Source organism: Terrapene carolina, unplaced genomic scaffold (genome assembly GCF_002925995.2).
Source record: "Terrapene carolina triunguis isolate 2854851 unplaced genomic scaffold, T_m_triunguis-2.0 Scaffold69, whole genome shotgun sequence".
Taxonomy (NCBI): Eukaryota; Metazoa; Chordata; order Testudines; family Emydidae; genus Terrapene; species Terrapene triunguis.
This window is the reverse complement of record NW_020664420.1, coordinates 54,486,287-54,513,059: the sequence shown is the minus strand read 5'-3', so window position 1 is coordinate 54,513,059 and position 26,773 is coordinate 54,486,287. Positions and strand designations below refer to the sequence as shown.

The 26,773-nt window shown below is 42.6% G+C and overlaps 1 protein-coding gene across 4 annotated transcripts; it reads right to left on the bottom strand.

The window, feature by feature from the left end:
- Positions 1 to 1,766: 1,766 nt before the first annotated feature.
- On the bottom strand, positions 1,767 to 26,570 carry RGMB (repulsive guidance molecule BMP co-receptor b). Of its 4 annotated transcripts, none has more exons than XM_026649182.1 (5): positions 25,911 to 26,570; positions 24,897 to 24,988; positions 21,091 to 21,308; positions 15,373 to 15,881; positions 1,767 to 2,749 (listed from the first exon to the last, which is right to left on the bottom strand). In XM_026649182.1, the coding sequence occupies exons 2-5, from the start codon at positions 24,899 to 24,901 to the stop codon at positions 2,081 to 2,083; spliced, it is 1,401 nt and encodes a 466-aa protein (XP_026504967.1). In that variant the 5' UTR covers positions 24,902 to 24,988; positions 25,911 to 26,570; the 3' UTR covers positions 1,767 to 2,080. The 4 variants fall into 4 exon arrangements, with proteins under 4 accessions (XP_026504967.1, XP_026504970.1, XP_026504968.1 ...); XM_026649185.1 differs by having other exon boundaries at positions 24,897 to 24,957; XM_026649183.1 differs by lacking the exon at positions 25,911 to 26,570 and adding an exon at positions 25,603 to 25,617.
- Positions 26,571 to 26,773: the final 203 nt, after the last annotated feature.

Genomic DNA, 26,773 nt, shown 5'->3' with positions numbered 1-26,773 from the left:
TCATTTACTATGTACTTGTACTCTAGGCTCAGCCACTACAATTCTTTCACAATACTTTTAAACTCAGTGCACTAATGGGGAAATTCAGCCACCCAAAATACAAGGGTCCCCCCCCACGTTAGAGCAGCAAAACAGGAAAGCTCCCTTCCTCTACCCCATTCGACAGTAGGCCAGAAACCACATTACCTAGAGCAGTTGGAAAACCATTTCCAGCTAACTCAGTTTAAACAGTGTGGCCAGGCAGAAGGGATGGGGCAAACTATCTGAACAGATTAGAATGAGTTCTTGTCTAGTACATCGTTCTGCCTCCCACACTGGCTAGCCAAACCAAGCTAGCTTAATTGGTTTTCAAAACAGCATTCCCAGCCCAATGTAAGTGGCATGTAAATCTTCCACCCATTCCAGTGTCAAGTTAAGTCTCTCTGCCAACAGAAAGTCCCAGCAATTGCTAAAAGGAGACCATCCCTAATCTGTCTAGCCCTTCATCATTCCATGCAAAAAGAGGAGAGATTTAACTTTCAAGTATCACCTCTCACACTACCCAACAAGCACTGAGTAAAGTTTACTTACTGAACTTTAGAGTAATGAAAGCAAGACTATTCCAGTCTGTTATTCATGTATACACCGCACCCTCCAAAAACCCACAATCACCCCCCACCAACCTGCAGCAAGTTTCAGTGCCTAGGTCTATAGACTGGGGCTCACTTACGGAACTAAAAATAGCCACAAACATTCAGGCTTAGGTCTGGAGCTCAGGCTCTGAAGCCTGGAGGTGAGTGGCTTTCAGAACACTACGGTTTTAAGCGCCAAAGAGTGAGCCCCCAAGCCCGTAGACCTGGGCTCTGAGACTCATTGCCACAGGCTTTAAAATGCAGTGTAGACATACCCCTTGGAATGTTAGAGACTGACTAATCTACGCTAAACTGTTTCCAAGAGAAAAACAGAATATAAACACACACTTAGACCAATTAGCAATCATGACAGTGGGGGGCGGGGGCTGTGAGTGTGGCACATGTGGGTATTTTTACTGTTGAAAATCTTTACTATGTAAGATTTTACCTCTTTCTTGCAATAATTTAAGGCACTAGATTGATTCAGTGACCCAGTGGTTGAACTTTATCCCTACCATGCATGAGGACTGTTGAAATAACCCTCTCCCTATATTCTAACACATTTGGTAGAAGCACTGCTTAGGGAAGGGAATTTCTTAGGTCACTTAGCACCCCTCCAGCTGATTAGATTCACACTGCAATCTATCAATCAGCCCCAAGAGAAGATGGACAGCTGTGACAGGGACTGTTAAGGAAAAGTGTGTTTATGTAGGGTGCACAAGTAGGGAAAATCTCCCAGCATGCCCCTTGATATCCTACAGTGATACAACCTAGGCAATTAAAAAAAAAATCTCAGGTGCTCTCCTTGAGCCTAGGCAACCAAATGATCCCTCAATTTCAACTCATTCACAGAATAAAACTAACGGTCTTGAGGGAAAGGCAATATTCAATGTCATGCTATGCAATTAAAACATGTCAAGTGAGCTAGAGAAACACCCAAGACTGTTCTACATACAGCACGTTGCTGTATAAATCATAAGCAGACTCAGTTCTGAATGATCCACTTAGAGAGAACAGCAAGTTAGTGCTGTATTCATAGTAGAATGCCTGGTGGTCTTGGGAGGAAATTAAGGATCGAAAGAAGAGGAACATAGAAAAAGTACTTACATATATAAGTTTTTTAAACTATGTAATACTTAGAGGGAGCACTGGGGGTGGTGTATGTACATGTGTATTATACATATTACCCAGATACACACATAAATATTTCATATATAAAAAATAAAGTGCTTTCTATGAGGTCCCAATGCAGGGACATTATAAAACATTTCACCAACTGCAAAACAAATTGATACAATCAAAGAATACTACATCCAACATACATGTAAAACAAACACAATATGTACAATCTGGCGGGTGTCCCAAGACAAACATCCCTTCATATACATGGTATATACATATATACTTTTAGCTTTACTCAATATATTATGACAATATATATTTTAAAACTTTGTTATAGACAAAAAACCCTACAAAAACGCAACAAGGATTAAGCACACAAGTCCAAGACTAACGGACAATTTGCTATTTTTGCCCATATCACCATTTCCACTGTTGGGGAAGATGTGCCAGCGCTCTTTCCTGGGGTGCAGTGCCTCTACGTCCTGCAAGGCACTATGAGCTGCTGCTGTGAAGTTAGCATCACCAGTGGTGAGCAGATCAAACACACAAGAGTAAAAATAGATGTCCTTCACCAGCATCTTCTCATGGCATTTGGTAGTGGCACTCTCCAGTGTGTACACAGACCGGGGCTGAGTAGAGGCAGCATGTGGAAGAAGCTGCCCCATAACGGGCAAAGGTAAGTGACCACTATCATCAATGCGTTCACTCGAGGGGCAGCCATTCACACACAGCTGGAGGTCCTGGCTTTCTTCATAAGCCATGGCCAGCTCTTCTGGCATGCGAATTGCCAGCGTTAGGTAACGTCCAACTTGGCGCACAAACACAGTGGCCCCGATGTACCTGGCGTGCATCTCCACGTATCTGCCACTGACTCTCTCCACTATACGCAAGCTCTTGGTGTCACTGTCACCTCCACTTGTTGTGCCATCTACAAAAGCCGCCGGTAGGTCATCAGTCACTGCCTGGTACACCTTCTGCTCTGTGCAGTCTTGGTATGATTTAAAGATAATAGTTATCTGGAAGAAAACAGGGGAAATTAGAGGGGAAATTCATCTCAAAATCATTATCACCACTGTAGATTGAGAATGATCAAGGGCTGAATAGCTGCCCACCAAGCCCATCGTTCATTCCTACAGAAAATTATATCTAACCGTGCACCTATTCCCAAAACTCTAATACATAGTCTAGCAGAGGGCGACTTAAATGGAGTTCTTAAATTAGCAGGAAACCCACAATAGTGGAAGACAGCAACCGGAAAAAGAGGCCAAAAAGGGAACAGGCAGTATATATAACTGAGAGCCACAACTCCCTCTCCTAATCCTCCCTTAACACTTTGGAATTCAATCTCATGGAGCTGTATGTGCCAAATAATTCCCATGCCACTATCTTCTGTGGCACAGCCAGTTTCTCTCCATGGAGAGAGCAGTGTGCTCTAATGCAATTAGCAACCAGAGTGCAAGGGGGGCCACTGACTACATGAACATGGAGAGAATATTCACTGTACCCCCTCTAATATATAGCTAATCCTTGAACAACCTGCAAATGCTGTAGAAAGAGCACAGTATTATTTCAGCCATCAAGTCAATACGCAAGCAGTGACTAGCTGCGCCTGCTCTCTTCTGTAATTATTTGACAATCTGCATTTTGTTATTCAGTGTTTGGACTTAGCCTTTATAAACTGAGAGATTTGACACCTCCAGTCCACTAGCAGCTACAGAACATATGTATTACAGGCAGAAGGGGAATAAAACAGGTGGCTTATAAGAAAATGCACCACTCTGAACAAGATAATAAAAGTGCAGAGCAAACTTTGCTTTAAGAGAGGGATCGGCAACCTGTGACCCGCCAGGGTAAGCCCCCTGGCGGGCCGGGCCGGGCCGGTTTGTTTACCTGCCGCGTCCACAGGTTCGGCTGATCACGGCTCCCACTGGCCGCGGTTCACCGCTCCAGGCCAATAGGGGCTGCAGGAAGCGGCGGCCAGCACATCCCTCGACCCGCGCCACTTCCCGCAGCCCCCATTGGCCTGCGACAGTGAACCGCAATTGGCCGAACCTGCGGATGCGGCAGGTAAACAAACCAGCCCGGCCGCCAGGGGGCCTACCCTGGTGGGACGCGGGCCAAAGGTTGCCGATCCCTGCTTTAAGAGGTGACTTGCACTGGAAGTTTGTACCTTTTTATGATGCTAACGAATGGCCTCTTAAATCTTAAATGTTTGTTATTTAAAGTCCACACGCAATAGAAATCAGATCCTCCAATCTTCACAGGGGAAGCAAGCAGGTTATGTTGTTACATTATTTGTTAGGGTCCCTAGAGCTCCATAGAGGTATCTTATTTTTATTTAAACAAATGGCATGTCTGCAGCTTCCTTCCAACAGTGAAGAGGAGAGGAAATACTGACTTGAACAATTTAGGGTTTTTTTTAAATATTAAAATACTGCTTATTTCTGTATCTGTATGTTCACACTTGACAAACTATATACATCATAAAACAAGAGAAAAATGACAAACTGCAAAGCAATTTTAAGTACATTGCCAAGAGACTTAAAGTACTCCAAAATGTGTTCGTGAACATTTCCAGCCCTATGAATGTCTTCAGTTTCTAGCAGCCCTTGAATGTTTTAGTTTCAGTTAGCCACCACACTAGGGCACAGCAGCTTTTGTTTCTTACCTCTCAGCTTTGAAATACAAGAGTTAAGGCTCATAAACAGCTGGATTACAGGGAATGGGAACACCACCTCTCCCTTCTAGGAGGAGGAAGATTAAACATTAACTTTGCACCCTTCTTGCTATTAGTAAATGAAAGTGATGATTTCCCTTACTATCACCTCCTCTCCTCAGTCCAAACCCTCTTCAAACACACAATACTTAGTTTTAATGTTTCATCTGCCCCAGTTAGCTAGCATTACATTCTCACACATACAGACAGAGCACTCACTATTTTAGTTCCACATGTTCCCACTGGTACGGTCTGACTGGAATTTTCCAACGATTTTTCTTTGCTTTAATCAAGTTATACAGCAAGCTTGGGACCAGCTGTAGTCAAGCAATCTGTGAAATTCATATGACTGAGCCACAGCTGAGATAGAAGGATTTTGTTCAAAATCCAGACAATATACCAATTACTTACTCCCCCTTAGACAGTCATTGCTTTTGTCTAGTGTAGTGAGCCCACCATTCCACTTTACTTCCAATCTTTTATGTTTAGTTCAGTCCAGCAGCCCAGAAGGAAGATATCCTGCACATTGTCTCATGAGTAATTTGCAGTGCATCTGATCCCTGTGCCTCAATAAATGAAGCTTCCACAAAGCTGCTTTAACACAGGACTGCAAAACAGATTAATTAATGGCGCTGGACACAAATGGCACAGCAATGGTAGCGTTCTTTAGGCCCATTCGTGACACTCTGCAAGAAAAGAATGATTTATTTCCCAGCTGAAGGAAAATTCTGTGCAAGACTGCTCAGCACCCGAGTCTGAGGTTAACAGCTCAGATGGCTTTAATGACACCACACAGAACCTGCTTTTCCATATAACCACCCACACTAATTCCCAATCAATAGGCTCCATGGGCTTCTCTAAGCGCTGAATAATTTGTCTCTAGTTTCTCAAACCAAAATTTCAATCAGTTGGTCCTGCTTGTGCAGAGGGACACTTTCACTGCTTGAAGACCATGAGGAAATCTGGATATGACAGAAGGAAACACACATTTTTACTCTGCTTCTGGCAAGCTACAACAGAAATAAGAAACAGTCACCAACTGCTCTCACTAGGACTCTGCTTTCTTCATCAAGGGTAAATCTCATGCCTAGGGAGAGAAAGGCCTCCACACCACTCGAGCCCTGCAATCGTGTTGCACAAGGAGCACAAGCTGAAAAGCTATGAAAGGGCAGGGTATATACTCTGAGGTCTCCACAAATTGGCTAGCGAAGAGAAGGCCACTGGAATGTGCCAGGCTTCACTCTTAGGGATACAGTGGGCTAGAAGCAGTGTTGAATTTGTGACAGGGCTTGCCACGGCTAAGCTCCGGCATCTCTAGGCTTTGCAGTTCATAGCACCAGCACCCCTGGGCTTCCTGCATCAGTTATGAATGAAAAAAAAATGGCTTGCGCCCCAGACCTCTCTTTACAAATTAAGCACTGGCTAGAATACCCACTTGTGGTGGCAAGGAGAGGCTGCAACATCCAGTCCAGTCCACAAAGTCCAATAGTGAAAAGGGAGGTCTGTAGGGTTGTGGTGGATTTAATACACCTTACCCAACTTCCTCCCTCTTGATTCTCTCTGTAACCCACACCTGTAGACTACTCCATTCCTGGCCATCTTTGGGGGGGTGGGGTGGGAGTGGGAAGAGGTAAATTTCACCCTAAATCCCTCCCTTCCGCACCTCTGCTGCATCAAACTGTATTTAAAAAACAGTTGGATATTTATTTCAAAATTTTTGCATCTAAGTTTGCCATTTGTTACTGTGTGCACATATAACACTTGATTCAACCCAAGTAACTCCCACACACAGCTGTTGATCTATAACAGCGTTCAAAAACCAGGGGGAAAAAAAAGCCAAAAAGGAATTCCAACTGCCGGAAGTACCTTAATGCATTTGCATCTGTATGAAGGAAACACTTTCATAAAGCAAAGTCAGTCTGCCAACCAAGTGCTCTGCGCATGTGTGGCGCTCTCAAAAGTTACTGCAATTATTAGGATGAACCACCCCAAAAATAACACTTCCCATTCCCACTCTAAACCAGCCTCAGTTACATAAAGGTTATGTACAAAAATTGTAAATTTCTACTCAATGTTTACGGCTGAAACTTTCCACTGCTTGATCTCATATGAAAGACAAATGTGTTTCTGGAATGAGCAAAATCCTCTCCACTTTCAGTTTGCTGAACACAAAAAAAAAATATTTTAAAAACAAATTCTTCTGCATAAAAACCTCACAAAGAGCTGAGTTTTTGAAGGTGGAACTTTCCCAAGCTGCTAGTAAATACAGGAAGAGTCTATGGGTTCTCAAATACAGAGCAGCTACTGCTTCTCCATGGGCTTATTTATAAAAGTATATACCTTTTTATCCATGTTAGCTAAAACATTTCAGACAACACGTTTTAAAAATACTTTTAATCCCAGTCCAGATGAGCTCCATAATGCAACTACGGTACTAGAATCAGAGTTTAGTTGGAGTGGTTTGGTGCTGCTATTTCATTGCAGAGTTCCACAGCTGTGCACACTTGAATTTTCCACAACTGGAACAAGGAGCTAACATTTTAATCTTCCCCCTTCAAGAGGGAGAGATTTTAATAAGATTACCAGTACTGCAGCTCCTTATTAGGTTTTACTTTAACTCTCTTGCATTCAGCCTTCAAATGTTCTTAAGTACTAGTAACTGTGCAACACCACAGGGAAGCAAAGAGACTGTTTCACTCATATGACAAATACCAGGGAAATTCAATGCAGTAACTAATTTTGTAGTTACATTTTCAACCCAAAAGATAACTGAAGAGCTCCCCTTCCTTAAGAACCCAGACTCAGCCACATTAAACATACTAAATTCTCTTCTCAGATTCATAAATTAAAGTCACATTAATTTGAAAAGGGAGTTATGCACATGGGGGGAGCAGAATTTAGTGTGTGTGCGTAAATGTTAATAGCAGATTGTAAAACAAATAGTATGTGCTGGAACCTTGGCTTTTTTTAATATCTTAACTTTAGTGCAGTTAGCTCCTCAGCTTGCATTACCAAATGCAAAAATGTTACTTTATACATGAGGTTTTGCAGCTTGTATTGTATCACCTCCTCCATTGTGCATAAGAGACATGCAAACTATTAGCCCAAACAAGTGTTAAGAAAGACTTTTTTTACTAACAGGTAGTATTCACATGCTTATATTAATTCCTGTTTTTCCTCTTAAAAAGAGAACACTATCAAGACTGCAAGTACCAACATTTAAACACCCACCTCATTCCTTTACTATGTCTGTTTGCAACCTCCATGGAATTCCTAGTCATTTCCTCTCCCCCCCAATATCTGGTTTTCTATTCTATATAGATTCTTATATCTCTCTCATTACCAAAGTATCACAACACCTTCCAGGAGTGTATTACGCAATGTGACTAATATATGTTACATATCTGCTATCTCATCACTGAGAACATCAGATCTCCCTTTCACCTCTTCTCTTTAGGAGTTATAGAAACAGCACATTTCATATACACAAAACCACGCACACTCTTCTACCTGGTGTCCTTCGAAACTTTTTAGTCTCTGAAAGAGTGAACCTCAACACAACATCTGTATTGCTTACTTGTTTCTATAAACTAATCCATATACTGCAATAACTCAATTTGGCACTTTTGCACTATACCACACCATTTATTATTGATGGATTGTATTGCTGTGCATTTAAAACATCAATGCCTTTGTTAAACATTTCTCCCTCCCCCCACCTCCAACTACTCTGGCTCTGCTCATTCACTTTCAATATTTCATTCCCTGTGATCGTCCCCACCCACAAGAACAAGGAAGAGAGATTAAGTACAACCCAGCTCCCATATCAGAATGCAACATTAAGGGCCCAATCTTCTATGGCTACTGCAGGCAAAACCCCTACAGAAGTCAAAGTTTTTGCCTGTACAGGCTGTATGGGATCAGGCCAAAACCCCTTCATTTTGAATTTAGATATTGCTATAGAATAGTCCAAACTAATTATTATTTTACAGAATTAAAAATCACGGTGGGAGCCATGAGACCAAGTTCTATTGCCAGTTTTGCCATGGACCTCCTGTGACTTGGACAAGTCACTTAATCTTTCTGTGCCTGTTCCCGTCCCACCCTTTGCCAATTTAAACCATAAGCTCTTTCAGGCAGGGATTGTACACCTTTGCATGCAGCCTACTACTACTGGCTCGAAACTCAACTGAGGCCTGCAGATGCTACTGTAATACAAGAATTAATAAATGCCTGCCATCACAAATGAAGCCAGAGGATCCCTTGCCTTGAAGAGCTTACAAGTGGATTTCAGATATGTAACAAGACAGTTACACATGTGGAAGAACAAAGGCTACAGCAATAAGAAACTTAGAATAATTGCATAAGGTGCAGGCATTTTAAATTTATATTTAAAACATGAAAGTAGCATCACCCTTGTGCCATAAGAAATACTGTACACTTTACTAGAGAGTTCCCTTTGGCAAGTGATGGCATACAAATAAATGTGATCCAGAAACAGTTCTATCTACCTGAGGTATCTATATATCTTAGCAAAGGCTCTGTAGTCAGGCAGACTGCTGAGCATGCAGTTTGAATCAGCAGAAAACACTATCTGTGCTTCTCGCATCTTGGAATTAGGATTTATATTAGTGTTTAAATCTGCAGTTTGAAGTGCATGATCTATTAGCATCATCGGAAGGAAATGCAGTATCTTGATTTAGTATGGTGCTTTTCCAGTCCATGAAAAGAGACTGGGGTAGGAGCGATGTGTGAAGAGAAATGTAGTCCTATTAATGCACTGGGGTAATTCACCAAACACTGGTTTAAGAAGTTACAGAACTAGAATTTCAGCAAAGGACCTCATGAAACTCGATAACTTGGGTTAACAGATTCAAAGGTTTTTATAGCTTCCATGTCCAGGGAGTTCTGACTACCAGAAGACAGGAGGCCAAGAAAGCTGCCCTGCTCGGTACACTCCCCCTGAAGCTCTGGTAATGGCCAATGTCGACACAGGACACTGAGCTAGATGAACCACTGATCTAACCCAGTACATCAGTTTTATGTTCTAAAGTATTATTAAGCAAAATCAAGTAACATGGTCAAGGTTAGAAGGCTCCAAGTTAGACTGACCTACCTTTTCTACCCCCCACCCATGTCTTTTTGAAAAAAATACTGTTCTTTGTGCACTTTCCACACATCCTCAACAACAAATGCTTCAGTTTTATCCCCTCAGAAATAGAAATGATGCAAGGAGCACAATATTCATGAACAATAATAAAGTAGAGCTCAGTGAGGGAAAAGACAAGAAACGCCATTTAGTAAGGGAAACCCTGAAGGCTGATAATGTTGACAGAAGTACTCAGTAAGTTTGGTGACGAGATCTCTTGACCTCACTGCTAACTCTAAGTATGAGATGGTTCCTTCCTTGTGAAATTCCATTTTTCTATGTTATATACGATAATTGGCAAAGAAACATGCAACACTGAGAATTTTGCAACTGCTCTTAGCACAATGAAAGATTCTCTTTTGCTTCTGCTCCTGCTTACAAAGCCAGCCTCAGTACCACATCTGCCTGCTTCTCCCATAACTAACTTCGTGCTTTTGCCACACACCCTTCTCAAACTGATCCTTAATATGTACTTCTATGGGGCCTTCAAGAAGTTAGACATTCATTTTTAATGGCTTTCTTGCTCACACTCCATGCTGTGAGCTAGCAGTCGCTTAGTTACCATAGCTGAAAGGAAAGACAGGGGTCCCTCAAACAGGGATCCAGGACAATACCCTTCCACTCCTAAGGAATTGACAGTGTGGGAGCCGGGAACTCACCAGTACATTTTCTCTCTAGATATCCCTCCCTCCCTCCCCGCCTGCAAAGACAAATAACCGAAAAGAAAAAAGAGACCGAATAGCAGAGATTATTCGACACTAGAGGTGTCTCTTCTAGGTTCAGGTTGAAACACATTTGAGAGGGTACTAGAAAGAAAGAACCTTTCACTGCCAAAGCCTGTGCTTTACCTGTTTGAAGGTAAACAGATGACTTCAGTCTCAAGCAGAGCTGCCAGTCTGACCCTTCACAAACAAGGATTCAGCTAGATTTTAAAGAGCCAGCATGCTCAATTTAGCATAGACATACATGGGAACTTCTTTTCATTCAGGATGGAGCTCTTGATCTTAAGTAAATTAACAAAAACCTTTCCAAAAGTCAGAGGCCCAGGTCTGTATGAAAGTTGCTCTGGTGACTGCCTGTGAGAGTTAGCTAAGTGCACACACAAATGGATGTTTGGTGCCTAACAAGCCATTTGCCCAGGTTACTACCCAGTTTGCATGCCTGACTGCTCTAATTACTTGCACAGGCAGGATGTCTCAGACCCTTCATTTTTAACCCTTAGTTTGCACACTATTTTCCCTCTTAAAGGGATTTGCTTTGTTGGCAATTATACAAGATCAAGCTGGAGTTATCAGCTCCAACACACTTGCCTCTGTAGAGTGAAATATCTAGAAGGAGTAAAGTTTTGCCCTTTCTGAAAATTAAAACTGAGTTCGTCCTGACTTCAGACACTAGCACCACTGCAAGAAGCATACAAAGGTCAATATTATTTTACATGGCTGACAATCTCATGGTACTTAGAATGACAATAGAATGATGATGATAATAAGATGTTCTCATTCCAGTTAATTATTCAAAGGGAGTAGTAGAGCAAGTTCAGTACAATGAAAGCTCTTCCTGCAAAACAGAAGCCAGACTGCAAAATATATGAAAGGATTTTAGCAAGAAGACAGACCACTTAACTTATCAATGTTTCACTACACTTCTAATGCAACTGATCGCGATTCTTTGTATTTGCAATCACCTAAGGCTTTTAACTGTGCCTACTGTAGTAAAAGCTCTGTGTTCTCCCACTGCCCATTCTCCTCCCCTTCTCTACCACTAGCCTTCCCCTCCCCACCCATCCAAACTATAGAGAACAGTCCTTGTCAGTTCCTAATCACTGCTACATCAGAAGAAAGTTTCCCATGTAGGAGCACAGATGGGACTGTGCTTCTACACTACACCATTCTCTTCTGCTAATCAGAGGGGCTTGGAGACAAAGTATTGGTGAGAAGAGAGTAAATGCATTACTGGCATCTAGACCACTCACTGAAAGGATGTGGTAAGTAAACATTTCCTCCCCTAGAATAAAAAAAAAAAAAATCACTATAAAAGAGTAGAGTCTTCCTTCAAGGTACTTATAAGGCTCCCGCAATCTTTAATATATTTATGCTCCCTGCCCTTTCTGAGGGAGGGAAGTACTATTTATACACATTTTACCAATGGGGAACAGAGCTACAGAGAGGCTAAGTGATGTGCCCAAGGTCACACAGGAAGTCCATAGTGAAGCAGGGTCTTGAGCCCAAGTCTTTGAGTCCTAGGCTAGTGCCCTAGCCCACGGGACTATCCTCCCTCCTCCATCTGAAAGGCACTGGGTTCCCACACTGATGGTCACAGTATAAATAAAGACTAGGTATGAAAGAAAGCAAAGTTACAAGTCCCAACTATTCCCATCTTGGCTACAGACTATGCAATGCCTCTAATTTAGTTAATTCTGAAGAAAAAGGTTTCCTTGCTGTCTGCATCATGAAAAGCAATAATATGTAAGACACCTACAAAACTGAAACTGCCAACAGCACCAAGTGTATAAGCACACTCCTTCCACCCTTGGGAAACAGCCTTCATGTAAGGAATGACAGGAACAGTGAGCCCCAAACTTTCTTTTATTCATACCACAGAGGAGAAGTGAGGGGTAAGGAAAGCAGGGGGAGTCCCCCCAAATTAAAAATGGCAAAAGGATGCCACCCCAGCAGGTTCTTTCTCCCTCTGTTGCAGTTAGGGTTTGGGGGAAGGGGAAAGAGGAGACAAAGCATTATACATGCCATGATCACCTAAACTGCAGGGAGATTTCCCAAAATAAATCTGTAAGCTAGCGCTGGCTCATCAAGCCACACGTCCCTCTACCTGCCTGTCAAGGTGGAGGGAAAGTGGGGTAAGTGGACACAACCAGTAACTATATGGCTCTTGAGGGAGCCATGCTACCAAGGGGGAGTACAGGTAGAATCTATCAAATAGACCGATCATCGCCCTAGATCCATCCTAATCCTATGTAATGCCCCAAACCCCTCCCCTCTCGAGAAAAGCATGCAGAGGAAACTGCAAGGTGAGCATCCATTTCCTCTTTTCATTGGTTTCCCCCTGGAATGGGTCAAGCGGTTCATTATCAGCTGGCATTTGATCCAAAATTCAGAATGTTGTTGAAAACAAGCTTTTGCAAAACTGAAAGCCGATAGAGAAAAAGAATCTCTCCTTATTAAAAACCCACAACATTCCTCTGGACTGTTTGCAATCCAAAACACTGCATGACTGCTAGCATATGCAGTCCTGAAAGTAAGGCTGATGAGAAACTGACTAGCTTATTTTAATGCTCTAAGCTGAGAGAAATGCAGCAAACAAACAGTCTAAGTAGTGAAAGGTTAGATTCAAAGTGAATTTTTGAAATCTAAGTAATCAGCAACACCAGTAATTAGTTTTAAAATTAAACTAAGTAATATCCACTATGATGAGAGTAAATTCTGCCACAAAATGGAAGAAGCTCCTTCACTGGAAACTAGATGGAACAAGCTAATAGAAAATATATTGTAGGGATCAATCCTGCACTGACAAGATAACTTAAGAGGCCTTTTCTCTCACTTATAGGAGTCTGTGCTTCGTAAAGAAATCTAGGGCTCAGAAAGATGCATTAGTTCACAACATACATCTTGCAATGCTTCCAGTGCAGTAGGTAACAGCCTTCAACTCCCACAAAGAGGTGTTCTGATAAAAATTTGATTGCCTGGCAAAGAAAGAAAAACCTCAAGTATTGCACAGCATCTATCACTGGTGCCAATAAACCACTTTCAAACATTCTAAAATGAACGCCTTCTTGCAGCCCCCTTATTAACTGCTTCTGCATATTTAACATCCCTGTGGGTGCTGAGGTGAATTCTTAGGTCAGATTTTAACATTAACATACTTATTATAAAGAGAAAGCGTCAAACAGCACTCCTCCAAAGGACTTAGGGGGCAGGAGGAGAATACTGCTTATATAGCTTTACACTGGAAGTAATACAAGAACCATATGCTTAGAAATGAACAAGTTCCTCTACCCCAGCATGTTACTGAGATTTACCCTCTCACATTACTTCCACATTTGTTATCTTAACACAGAACTTCACCTGGGCTATACACACAGCTGTATACACACCTAGGTGTTCTCGCCTTCTTCCATCCCTACCGAGAGAACCTCCCTGTTGCAAGGATGTTTTCTACAGCTGCCTAGCAAAACTTAGTATGAAAAAGTATTTTGTATTCTATGAAATATTTTCCCTTCTTGTATTCCTATGTTAAAGTGTCTTGAAGGAATCCACTTCAGTAAGCATTTTCTTTAAAAAAAAGTTGCAAGTCTATTTTGAGAAGCAGATTATGGAAAGTATGCATCTTTCAAGGTTTATTTGGGCATGCAGATTGTGCTTCGACATGAGGGTTCATCACTAAAAATTCAGAACTTGGGATACTTTGTCAGTCCAGTACTGGTTCCTCTTACATAACTCCACTACTGTCCAACCCAGAGATTTCATCTCACCTGTATTAGTGTCAACATTGGATGCCATCACAGAACTGAACAGCAAGGCTGCTCTTCATTTATTATAATTACGGCATAGTTGCCTTGGGGTTAAATTTGCAGATCCTGATCTAGTTCTATACCCTGCGACTGCAAAGAGAACACCCCAAGACTAGACTGTGGGTGGTGGTATCTGGGCAGGGTAAGCAGAGCTTAAACATTAAGGTACTTTCCCCCAGTTTGTGCCTTAAATGGTTATCATACCACCATTGTATGTCATTTCCATTAGGAACCACTGTGCTATTAAAGGCACACAGTCAGCTTGCTTCCCCCTCCCACCCCCCCGCCCCATTATTAATTTCTAAAGATATCAGAAAAAAAGCTACCACCCCCTTTAAACAGTTTACTCTGTAGTTAAAAAGATACACAAGGATATTTTTGCTCCTATGCTGCCTTGAATGATCTAACAACAACATCGAACATGCCCATGCCAATCCCTCCCTGGGCACACACCTGCTTGCTGCCTTTTCATTTGGTTTCCCTTTCAGTTTTCTGTTCTTGTTACTGGTAAGCACCCTCTTCGGGGTGGAGGTCAGGGCATGCACCATCAACAAAAATGAAACTGACACTTCCCCATACCACTCCACCACTTTTAGCAACAGCAATCTTAAGGGTCCCTTGTAATAAAGTTCAGATAAGTGAGATTTTCAAAGTGCTGCTCCTTGAATTTTCATGGAATTCATTGGGCCATTTCAGTTACCATTTGGTCTCTCTTAAGACCGCTGCATTTTGCGCATCTTCCTCCTTTCAAATGAACTCTATAGCCCCTTTTCCTCCTCTGTCTCAGCTCAGAGCTCTCTATTCCTACCGTATGTACCTTTCCATTTGCACCAGTCTAGGGGGGTGGGACAGTACTGTCCCACGACTCTTTCATACCTGGCAGTTTTGTAGATTAACACAAAGCAGCTAGTACAGTCACCCCCTGCCTACACCTCAAAGAATTGCAATTTACATCCAGTTTCACCCAGGGCTAATTTAAGTGTTAATCTCGGATCTCAAACATTTTTGATGAGGTGAGTGGTTACTCCACTAAAAAAATAAATAAATGGCCCTTTTGCTTAGAGGGGCTTTCTGGAACAAAGCCCGGTCATCCATGCATCAAGAAGCTACTGCACAAAACACCTCAACCCCATAAGTCTAAAAGTAGGAGTATTAAATGGTTTAGTCTGTGTTGTACTTTTGATCTTCAAATTCCACTTAACACTGAGGGGAGTGGTGGGCAAGAGAGAAAAGAGAGAACAATCCATACCTTATTTGTAGCAGTAGCACTGGATCCTGGCACCAGAGGCACATTCGTCACTTGCACTGATAAGTAGTTATTGTCTATGAGAGGCCAGGCACCTTCCACTTTGCATGTCTGAAAGTGATCCTTAAAAGTCCTAAGGTGAGGATCACCAAACAAACCACAAAAGAGATAAGTAGGAGGGGTTTGCTCCCCTCCCCGAAGTTCTCTGGCTCCTATGCGGCCACTGTAATTACAGGGGTCGTGGGTAACTTCAGGGTTAGTAGAAGATGTTGGCCCATCCTTGGAGCAGTTTCTCTGGCTCATGAGGTCGCTGATCCCTAGCACAGCAGAATGGTAAACTAGGTTTCCACGACAGACTTTGGAATTGCGATAGGTGCAGGCAGAATATGCCCGCAGGGCTTTGCAGAACTCCAAATCAAAGCCATCAAGAGCAGAGTTTAGATGGGAAGTTAATGACACAAAGTCTGTGGTGCACTTCTGGATTCGACATGGTGTTTGCAGCTGGCAGTCACCTAAGTACAAGAATAAAAGGGAGAGAGAGATATCAAACATTTTAGACCACAATTCATTTTTTCCCCCCTGAACACTACAGACAGTAACCTGAAGGTTACTCAGCAGATAATTTCTCTCACTGGGAAATTTCCTGCCATATTGCTTAAAAGAAAACAGTTTAGAAAACTAAGTAGCACTATAGATTGCTTCTCCCAAAAGGCTGAAGTGACCCACAGAAGACTTAGTTTCCATGAAAACAATGGCAGGTAGTTGATTTAAAAACAACATTATATCCTGCCAAATACAAACCCAGTGTTTCGTCTCCATATTATATCAAGATGATATTGCAAACACATGCTTAAATTAATCACTTAGTCCATAACTATATCTCCATTAGTCTTCTAATGTTTTTCATCACAAGTTAGTTAAAGGTTTTAGTTTTTTGGTAAATCATATTCCTGAGAAGAGAGGAGATTTTGCCATAAATTGAAACGTACAGATTAAGCCTTCTACTGCAGGAAGTGACCCACATGGTGCAGAGATCACATTTACACCCTCCTCAAGAAGGGGGAAAAATGCAGGCCATAAAACTCAATTTACTTTCATTCTTGGGCATTGCCACAGCTAGTGCTTCATCAGTCATTTTCTTTATACAAATGAAAAACCCTTTACACTATATTTTAAAACTACAGGTAAGGGTTTGTCAACTGTGGAAACCAAGCATTGCAATAGCACCTTATTACCTGGGATACGGAGGGCGCGTATGGGGAGAGAAACAGAAGCAGATCATGAAATGCAGGTGGCAGACTTACATTTCAGTTCTTATAAATAACAGACTAGTTTCACACAGTGCCATGGCCACCTGGCTTCTGGAGAGGAAGTATAACTACAATCCTGGCACGTAACTGCTTCCCCTAACCCTCTCTTTCCCTGCCCATTCAGCCCTTAATGTCATGCTTTCGAATACTCTAACAACCTTACTCTGCACACAACACTTACCACAGAACAACTCACGGGGGAGGGGAAAACAAGACAAAGAACTGCATGTAGTACTGAAGGAGGTATGAATGCAGACAGATTTCACTGCAATTAGAAGAAGAAGACCTGGTTCTGTATATAATATAATATACACCATATTGTACTGCAGAAAAAAATCAAACCACATTTATTTGAAGCAATAAACTGGAACATTCTTATAATACCTATTTTTAAAATTGCACTGAGTGGGGGACTTAATCAGCTATTCAATGCCAGGTGAAGAGGACTTGGGCAAGAAAAGCAAATAGGCATTCCATCTGAATGCCTTGTGTCCATTAACTGGAAACCAACTTTCAAGAGAGACATCTTTGGTGCAACACTTACTTGGCTACACATACATCTATCTAAAAAATGTTACATTAGGTGCTTTACTTTAGTAATCTACATACTATTTTATTTTTATATTCTGGTGTCATCTATAGCATACTAAGTGCAGTGACCATAATCTCTGCCCTAAAGAATTTACAATCTAGGAAGAATCAACACACTATGATTTACAAAAAACAAGTGAAAAATGTCTGTTTATTCACCTAACATCCTGGAGGAGGGAAGGGTGTAAGGAAGGGGAAAAGTTAGATTAATACTTATTGATATCCTATAGGTTACCCAGTATCAGGGGGCAGCCGTGTTAGTCTGTATCTACAAAAACAACAAGGAGTCTGGTGGCACCTTAAAGACTAACAGATTTATTTGGGCATAAGCTTTCGTGGGTAAAAACCGCACTTCTTCAGATGCATAGAGTGAAAGTGACAGTTTTTATAGGTTACCCAGTTTTTGGTAATCTTTTACTGAATACTGTGTTATGCATCTTGTTAAAAAACCAAGAGCTATAGGCTTATATCTAGTATTTAGATCCTCCTACCTACCACCAAATTTTAGCAGGAAGGTATAAGTGCTTTCAAGATGAAAATGCTTTTAATGAACACTCAAGCTTTCCATAAGCTAACATTCCTGTCTTGGGAAACTTAAGAAGAAACATCTGAAATATTATTCCACCTTCCTTACATCAAAAAATATATTTCCTTCCAACTCTGGAGTATGGAGCTGGATACATTTCCTATTAAAAAACTGACTATGTTAGTTTAAATACCCTACACTCCAGTTATATTAACCCTATAGTATTAAGAGTTTTAAACAGTTAAAATAAAAATAAAAGGTATGTTTCTTCTAATTCAAACAAGAAAATCCCTGAGTTGTCCCACTACTCCCCATGCACTACTTTAAATCTACTCCAGGGAACAAGAGTTTTAAAAATCATATTTATACTGGAAAGGAGGCAAAGAACTGAAGACAACCATTATGACTAAAGGAACTTAGTAATGTATAGTTTAGGACTTCACACAATAGCTAGCTGTCCAAGCACCAACAGCTTCCATTAAAAATATGTTCTGGCTATTTGTTCTTTTTATGAGCTATAAAATTCAGCTGTGTATACATTTGTTTGAAATTACAAAATCATAAAATATGAGCATAAAATATGAGCATAATTTCATAAATTATGAAAATATGTGCATGGTCAGGGGAGTGGGGGAGAAAAGGCAAAAACACGATACCATTTTAAATAGCCTTTCCCCACTCATCAAACCTTCTTTATACCTATTCTCACTTTTTCCTTGTTTCCCTTGGCTTCAGAGTGAGTGGGGGTTAGTGGTTTTCAAAATTCTGATTAAAAAGTGTTCTTAAACCACATACAGACACAAGGTGGTGGGGGAGAAAGCAAGCCCTATTTGTTACCTAATATTCAAAAGGGAGAGGGGAGAGAAAACGGGATTATTAGTTTCATCTCCTAACCTATGATGACCCTCCTTTATAATGACTAACTCTCGTACACCCAGAAATATCCAGTCTTCATGAATTTATAATAACAGTGCACACTTCGCCTGTTATTGGTGAACCTCGTCATAATGCCAAGACAATGCAGATTAAAAAAAGTATCAATATACACATTTTATACATTCTTATTGTTATAAGAACATGCATCACAGAAGTGTTATTAATGTAAGGTAAACTATAATGGTGATGAGGCAAGTGACATGGGAGCAGTAATAAAAGCATATGTCTGCCCATCTGCAAAACTACACTTGGCTAAGCACCGTGAAATATGCAGAAACCATTTCATTTCAAAAGCACTGATCGGAGAGGATCATCACTGCCAGTAGGTACAGTAAGCAAGTGATTTTATTAAATCTGAAGGATGCTGTCCTGCAAACACTTATGCATGTGACTAATTCAACTAAAATTATAGATATTTTGGAAGAATTACTAGCTAAAGAGAACATTCTTTCACAGAAACAAACTATCACTCTAGCAAATTTCTTGTTGAAAACGATATGGACTTTAATGAGGATGCTTTTTGGAATGTTACATTTTCCAACTTTTCTTAAGATAACCAAGTAGTTCTTTTAACAAAATAGAACTAACTTCCCAGCTAAATTTCACCAGTTAATCACTGGTGGACTAGTAAATAGATGAATTTTATCACTGTCTTCTACATAGCCTCCAGTTATTTGACTGTGACTTTTGCTAAAATATTATTAGTAGAATATGGCTGGCTTTTCACTCTGCATCACCTAAGGGACAGTTCAAATGAACAGGGCATATAACTTTTGCCCATCACTCTAGCACAGAAATATTTAGGTATCTAAAAATAGGTAATATAATTTTATCACAAATAATGAGAGATACAAGTGGTCAAAGACCAACTAAGATAGTTCTAGGAGACATTCCTGAAGAGATCTGATAAGAGTATACCTCGTTCTCTAAAGTGATTTTAAAAAAATAATGCTGGAACAATTTAAAAGCCACCATAAATGGCTCTCTTTCTAATTTTTTTTTCTGAATATTATCATTAAACCCGCTTCTCCACATACACTGGGGGGGGAAAGATCAAGTTCTCTTCTACATATAAAAAGTTTTTAGAATTCAATCTAAAGAAGATTTCAAATACAGATTTCTGATTCTTAAGGATTGTCACTCTAGGGCTGATCTTTAATTTCTTTGTTTTGCTAACCCTAATACAGTAATAAAATAATTCTATGAATTCAATTCATTAATATGAGTGTGTATTTTAGGGAACAAGGACAGATTCAGTGACATTTACTTTTCTGAATCTCTTACACAATGTGCATTTTTCCATGACACCTTCTTGCAACGGGCTGCAGTTAGTCTCTTACCTATAATCAATGTATAGCTTTAAACCATATTTCTTCCCATTAGCAACTGAAAATCCCGTTTTTATATCTTAATCATCAATTTCACATTTAGGATATAATCCTGTTAAAAACTCATTTTAAACTTTATTCCACCTCCATCCTGAAGAACTTTACTTTTCCTCCTCCCTTACTTCACACATCAGAACATTTCTCAGCAGAGGAATGTAACTCCCCTAAGAAATATTTTAGAAGAAACATAAACCCTGAAGGAAGCTGTACATCGCAAATGTGATGGATGGCGCACAGCTGATGGGCATTAACCCTACAGACCCAAACAAACTAACCAGTCTGATCAAGTTTTACTAGAGAAGGGCAAAACACCATGAAACTACCATCAGTATGAAGGGGCGATTTTAGAAACTTTAAAAATCAATCTAGACCGGCAGAGAAAATTAAAGCCATTTCATTAAGAGCTTGTTTCCCCTCCCACCATCCCCCAACTCCAGCTGCAGGGAACAGAAGAAAAGCACAAGGTTCCCTCTCTCCCCCCACGGAGGAGGCGGTGGTGGAAAGAGAAACCTGATCTCAGCCCTGACTTTCAGTAAACATCACCGCAGTGAGCAATAAAGGCCCGTGGGTCTAAAGCTCACACAGCACCCCCTTCCCCAAACGGAGACAGCTCCCCTCCCCCTAATGATTACTAAGCAGGTTGGGGAGCGGGGGTTTCCCGAAGGTTTATGTCCTGGGGGGAAGCAGTCAGACTCCTCCACAAGCCGATCAAGCAGGGGCTTCGCTCCCCTTTTAAGGCTACTCCCGTCCCCCAAACAAAGAGACTCCCCACCCTAGCCCAGTAACGGCTGGTCCCGAGAGAAAGCGGCAGGCCGGGGGGCACAGGTAACGTGCCAGCCAGACAAGGGGCCCCCCGATCCGAACTCCGCCCCGGCCAGGGGCTCTGGCGAGGCACGGGGCGTGCCCGGCTGCCGGCCCGGCCAGGCGGGGAGGGAGCGTTGCTGCCCAGGGAAAGCAGCGGCGGCGGTACCTGTGCGCAGCAGCAGCCCGACGTTGAAGAGGAGAAACAGGGCGGCCGGCGGCGGCGGCGGGTGCAGCCGGCGGCGGCGGCGTTGCTCAGCCCCGGCGGCGCAGGAAGGTGCTGCTCTCCCCATGCCAGTCCATGCAGGTCTGCGGGACTCCGGCGGCGGCGGGACGGGACTGCTGCATGAGCAGGCGAGCCGGCCTCCTCGCTTCCTCCTCTTCCTCCTTCAGCCCCACGGCGGGGAGAGGCCGTCAGCAGGCCAGGCGGGAGCAGCCGGGCAGCGCAGCATTGCGGGGAGAGACACAAACACAAAGAGTGAGGCTCGCCCCCCGCCCCCGGGCCGCGCGGAGCTCTCGGGCTCGGCCTGCGCCTCTCCCGCACGGCTCCCCCGGCCAGCCAATCAATCTCAGCTCCGCACTCGCCGACCCCGCCCTCCAGGCTCCCATTGGCTGGCCGAGCCCGTCCAACAAGCCTGACGCGAGCCTCATAGGAGCCCCGCACTTCCCTCCCGCCCCGCCTCCGCCAAGCCCCCTCCTCCCCGAAGGGAGCTGGGCGGACTGCGGAGGAGGCCGAGGTGATTTGCTGGCGGGTCCCCGCCCTGCTTTCTCCGCCTCCTGGGCTTATTGTTTTCGTGCCGTGGCTTCAAGAAGCACACGGCAGCCCCCGTGGGAGCGAAAAGTGCGAAGAGCGGTTTTTTTCTGCCTGTTTCCCGCTCGGGTGCTGGGATCTCTCGCCTTGCCTGGGTCGCTTTCTTGTGCTGAGGCACCTCCCTTCGCTTCTCAACTGTCTTTCTTCCCGATGAGAGACCTGGTCCCTTAGCCACTCTAGTGCTCTGCCCCCCGCCCCCCCCCCCAACCCTTTCTTGCTGGGAGCCCTGCTTCGAAAAATGCTGCTTTCCAACGGATACAAATTCAGTCCGGTCTGTAAATGAGGAATTTCGCCGGCCCTGCTTTGTATCATCTAAGAAGTGCCTTCCAAAATCATGTGATTCAGATGTATTGATCTTCGCAGCAGCTAATCACATCCCTGGGACCACTGCGCCAAGCATTCCGATTTGGAACGTTGGGTTTGCCAGCGTTCCTAATCGGAATGCAGGTGCAGGGGTTGTGATTGGCTGCGGAGGGTATCAATGGAGCCTTGGAGGACTCCGCCCGAGGGAATGACTTCACCTTCTTGCCCGTGGCTGTAGCTAGTTTCCGGTGACTTTCTATCCTTAAGTTAATATCGAAACACTTTATCGGCCTGAGGGGGCAGACGCCTTGCATCCGCACGCTGTGGTTAAAACAAGCAGGTCGAATTCGTGAACTTTGAGTTTACTCTAGACTGGGCGAATTTTAACAGCTTGGTTATTTTAGGAGAATTTAAGATTTTAGCGACATCGCTAAGAACTAAGTATAAGGAATCTCACAGTTGTAACCCTGCTAATTTGCGTGCAGTTGCTGTAGTCTGTAGGCGAACTGCTGACTGGCTCCTACGCGCTCAAGTAGGCCCCTGATTATGTAGGGGAAACTCAGACAAGGAGACGAAAGAAGAGGAAATACACACAAACTACAGGGGGGAAATTGTTGTGACTGATAGCGTCCAATTTTGTTATCGGTAGGGGTGTGAAGTGAACTCTAATCTTCATGAATTGCTTTACCACTTGAATCCACTTTCTCTTCCTCCCAGAACTGCTCTGTGTTGAGGAGTTAGCATACGGAGCAAAATGGGAGTTTTGTAATTATTGTTCGTGCTTTTAATGATGATGATAATTATGATTTTAAAAACTGGCAGGCCTATCCAATAGGCCTCATATAATGAAGGATATTTGCATAGGTGCTCGAACTAGGGGTGCTGCTGCATCCCCTGGCTTGAAGTGGTTTCCACTATATACATGGTTTATAGTTTATTTCAGTAGCTCTCGGCACCCACACTATAAAAATTGTTCCAGCACCCCTGGGTGTTTGGTTGAAGTTTGCAGTGATCAGCTGTACAGCAATTCCCTCACCTCCTTTTCTTTAAGTTGTACTGAAATTTGTTTGGCCATGGTGATACACTCCCCCCACCCCCCCCCATATCTCCACCCCAACAACAGGCATTAGGAAGCACGAAAAAAGAAATTAACAAAGTTGAGTCATTTCTTGGACTAATCAATTTGTTTATATATAAAGCTATGTCTGTACAAACTACCGTGTAAGTATAGTAACTTTTCCATGTCTATTTGCTATGAATTACGAAGATTGCCATAGTTAACTTTTATCAAGCGAGCCTAATTATATATTAAACTAAATATGTTTACAGTGTCCTTTCTCACGGCTATATCCTGTAGTTGTGCCCATGACAAAGATCTGATTACCCCTAAGGAACAATTCAAATCTTGCATTTTACATCCACAATATCATCATAGTGGCACCAGTATTGCACATAGGAATGATTTGTTCTATACACAAGTCGGACATTAATCATTGCCTTTGGAGCAATGGTGATATCAGATGTTATACACAATTATGCTTTGCGATTTTCTTTTTAGTTAAAAAAAATCAACTAAACATGCGACTTAAGTGGACAAAAATCATGAATTTCGAAGATAGATCTTTCACTCCATCCTTAACTTCTCCCATTTGGTGACCCATTAAAGAAACATTGAAGGCTAGTCCTGCAGAGTTCTGCACCAAGAAAACTCAGTGACTTGGTTTTCTTGCTTGTGTTGACTTTTTTGAGTTACCGTTTTAATGTAGGTTTTTTCTTAAGTTATTTATCGGGCTAAAATCAGATTCTGAAATCCCTGCTGAAGCAACATTCTCATTAAAGTCAGTGGGAGGCTTTGCCTATGAGGACTTATGGTTTTGTTCCAATTCTTTCGCTGAGCTCGTATGGTCTGTTCAATGAGCGGCTCTTTGACAATAGAGGGCGCTCTTGAGTTACTCCAAATATTTGGGTCATGAAATGTAACTATGTTCATTGAAAGGAGAAACTACATTTTTGATCTGAGGTGCTTTATTGTTCAATTGTAAATTTTGTCAAGCCTGAGATTCAGATGCCCAGTATTTGCATGTTTAGTATTATAAAAATCTACAGTCCTCCAGCGGAAGACGATGTTACTTTTTACAGTTACACTGCGAGATAGTTCCCCGTCTGAAGTGTCAGGATATTAAATTAGCTGTGATATTGGCGTGGAAAGGTCATCGTTAGTGTGCGCTATGCTTCAGAATGAAAGTTAATTACTAATTAATTTAAATCCACACAAACTTTTTATTTTTATAAACAGTATCAGATTTGTCTGCATGGATTTTTTAGGTTTAAATTTAATGTTATAACTCATGAAAGTACAGATCACCAAAACGAGGGTCCCAGCTGTGAGTTGAAAATGTAAAACAAGAAAATAAGTCCATATTTTTTAAAGGCTCGGAAGTTTCTTTCTCGCTTTCTTTTACCCCGAGGAAAAAAGGAAACAACTAGCAAAACAAGCAGTGACCCAGCAAAAAAAGAGAAATTAAATGAACGTGTAACTGGGTAAAAGTCAACCACATGCAAGAAGCATTACTGCATTTTAAACAAGCTGTGGTTTATTTTCCAAAAGGGTATGTGTGATGCCTTAACTATTCCCCTGTTGATATAATCTCCGTTTCCAGAAATACAACACGAATATCCTCTTGGTCTGCTTATTACATTGGTGTATGTGGGGGAAGAATAGCTGGGAATCAAACCTGGGGTTTCAATTTGCAAAACACGTCATTATATTCCCCACTATTTTTTCTTTGCCTGTGTAACTAAGGTAGAAGCATCAGCAATAAGTACTTAATAAATCGACTTCTAAATATTTTTGTACTTACATCATATTTAATTTTTAGGGTGTTGCGCGGATCGCTGGAGTCAACGCTGCATCCTGTTCTCCTAGAAGATGGGATACTTTGCAAATTAGGACCTGTATATTAGATAATTAAAAACGTTATGTCCGTCTTCGGAAGGCCTAGGAAGCGTTCATTGCTTGGACCTAGACACTATATTGACGTGGTCCCGGACTTTGCAAATACTGACTAAGAAGCCTGAAAGTAGCAGGTGCAGAAAGCATTTGGAAACCGCCTGCCAGAACCGGGGAGGTAATGCTCTTCCTGCCCATTTATCTCAGGAAACCAGCACAAGCTCCCCTTCGAAACAAAATTAACCTCTCGTTAGCCAGAAACTCCAAAGAAAGCTTTAAAACCTTTGCAATCTCTATCAAAAATGCTTAGGACTCCCCCGCCCCCCTTCCAGGCAAAGCAATTACTGCCATCGGTTACACTTTGGTTTTCCTAACGCAGCCTGAGTTTGCATTTAGCTGCCATCAAACTGTCAATGCAAAAAAGGAAGCACACCAGCCACTTCTTCCTTCTTTAGGGCTCCTCTAGGGCTTCCTGAAATGAAGCCCAGCACTGTCTGGAATACAGAAATACTCTCTCTCTCTCACACACGTACTAGCTTTTGGATCCTTTGGAGCAAGTTCCCATCAATGCCCCCTGGACCTTGTGCCCTTTCTTCCTCTAAATGCTAATAACTGACCCTTCGTTGTTCTTGTTGTCAGCTAAAAAGTGAAAGCTACGTAGACCAGTGCTGCAGACCTATATAGTATTCTTGAAACACTCCAGGGTTACATCAGTTGAAAACAATGTAGAGCAAGAGGTGTTTATTTTATCAGATGCAATTTGTAATTTGCAAACATGTAAGTGATTTCAGATGTCCGGCTGGATTGTTTAGCATGTTTTCCTTCCTTGCCACATATGGCTCCTTCGAAAACTAAAGACAGGTGGATTGACGACACACACAAAACCCCGAGCTCCGACTCCAACAAAACAAAACAAACAACTCACCACAAACATCTCCGTGTCTTCATCCCTGACGCTTGCCAGCTGGAAAAATAACAGCAAGAGCACACCGCGTCATTCAGCTCTTTCGCAGAGCTAGAGGGCAGGGACAACGGAGCAGCCCCTTTCCCCTTGGAAGGTGGGACTCATAATGACACCTCCGCGAGCGATCGGCTTCATCTGGGGCGCCAATGAACTCCCCCACCACCTCGGAGTGACTGTTTATCTGTCTCTCCCTTCCTGGCACCGGCACAAAGGGAGGGGATGTGCCTTTAATGACAGCGTGATCTTTCCGCCACCTATAGAAAACAAATGGGGGGTGGGGGGGAAGCGAGCGAGCACAATAATTCCCTTCTCCCGCCTGGGAAACTGCTCTCTCTCCAAGGGACACTGGAGCAGCAGCACAGTTTCTCCACTTCCTCAAGTCCGCAGACTCCTGCCAGTGGCTCCTGCAACCGCTGGAATGTACCTGCACATCTGGATGATCAGCTGGGCATCGCCGCGCCAGCCCTTCCCATTCGAGGCTTTGCACAAAGGAGCCTTTTACTGGCCCACGAAGCACTGCCTCAAGGTACGCTGCCTGCCTTTTACAACCCCCTCACACTTGTTCACGACATAGTATCAGACTGCCTCAGCAAAAGCAGGCAGAGTGTTACAATATCAAAACCCCCCGACCGAGCCTACAACAACCCCCTTATTTATTTAGGTATTCGCAGCCCTTTTATAACCTGAGCACGCAAAGCCGTTTCAACGGGTGTCGTCCCCCCCACCCCCCCCCGGCCTCTGCCAGGTTTCTCCAGATGTTTTGCTGCCAGCGGACAATCTGTTTTCCTTCCCTCTCCTGATGGCGTTTTATTATTTACATTGTT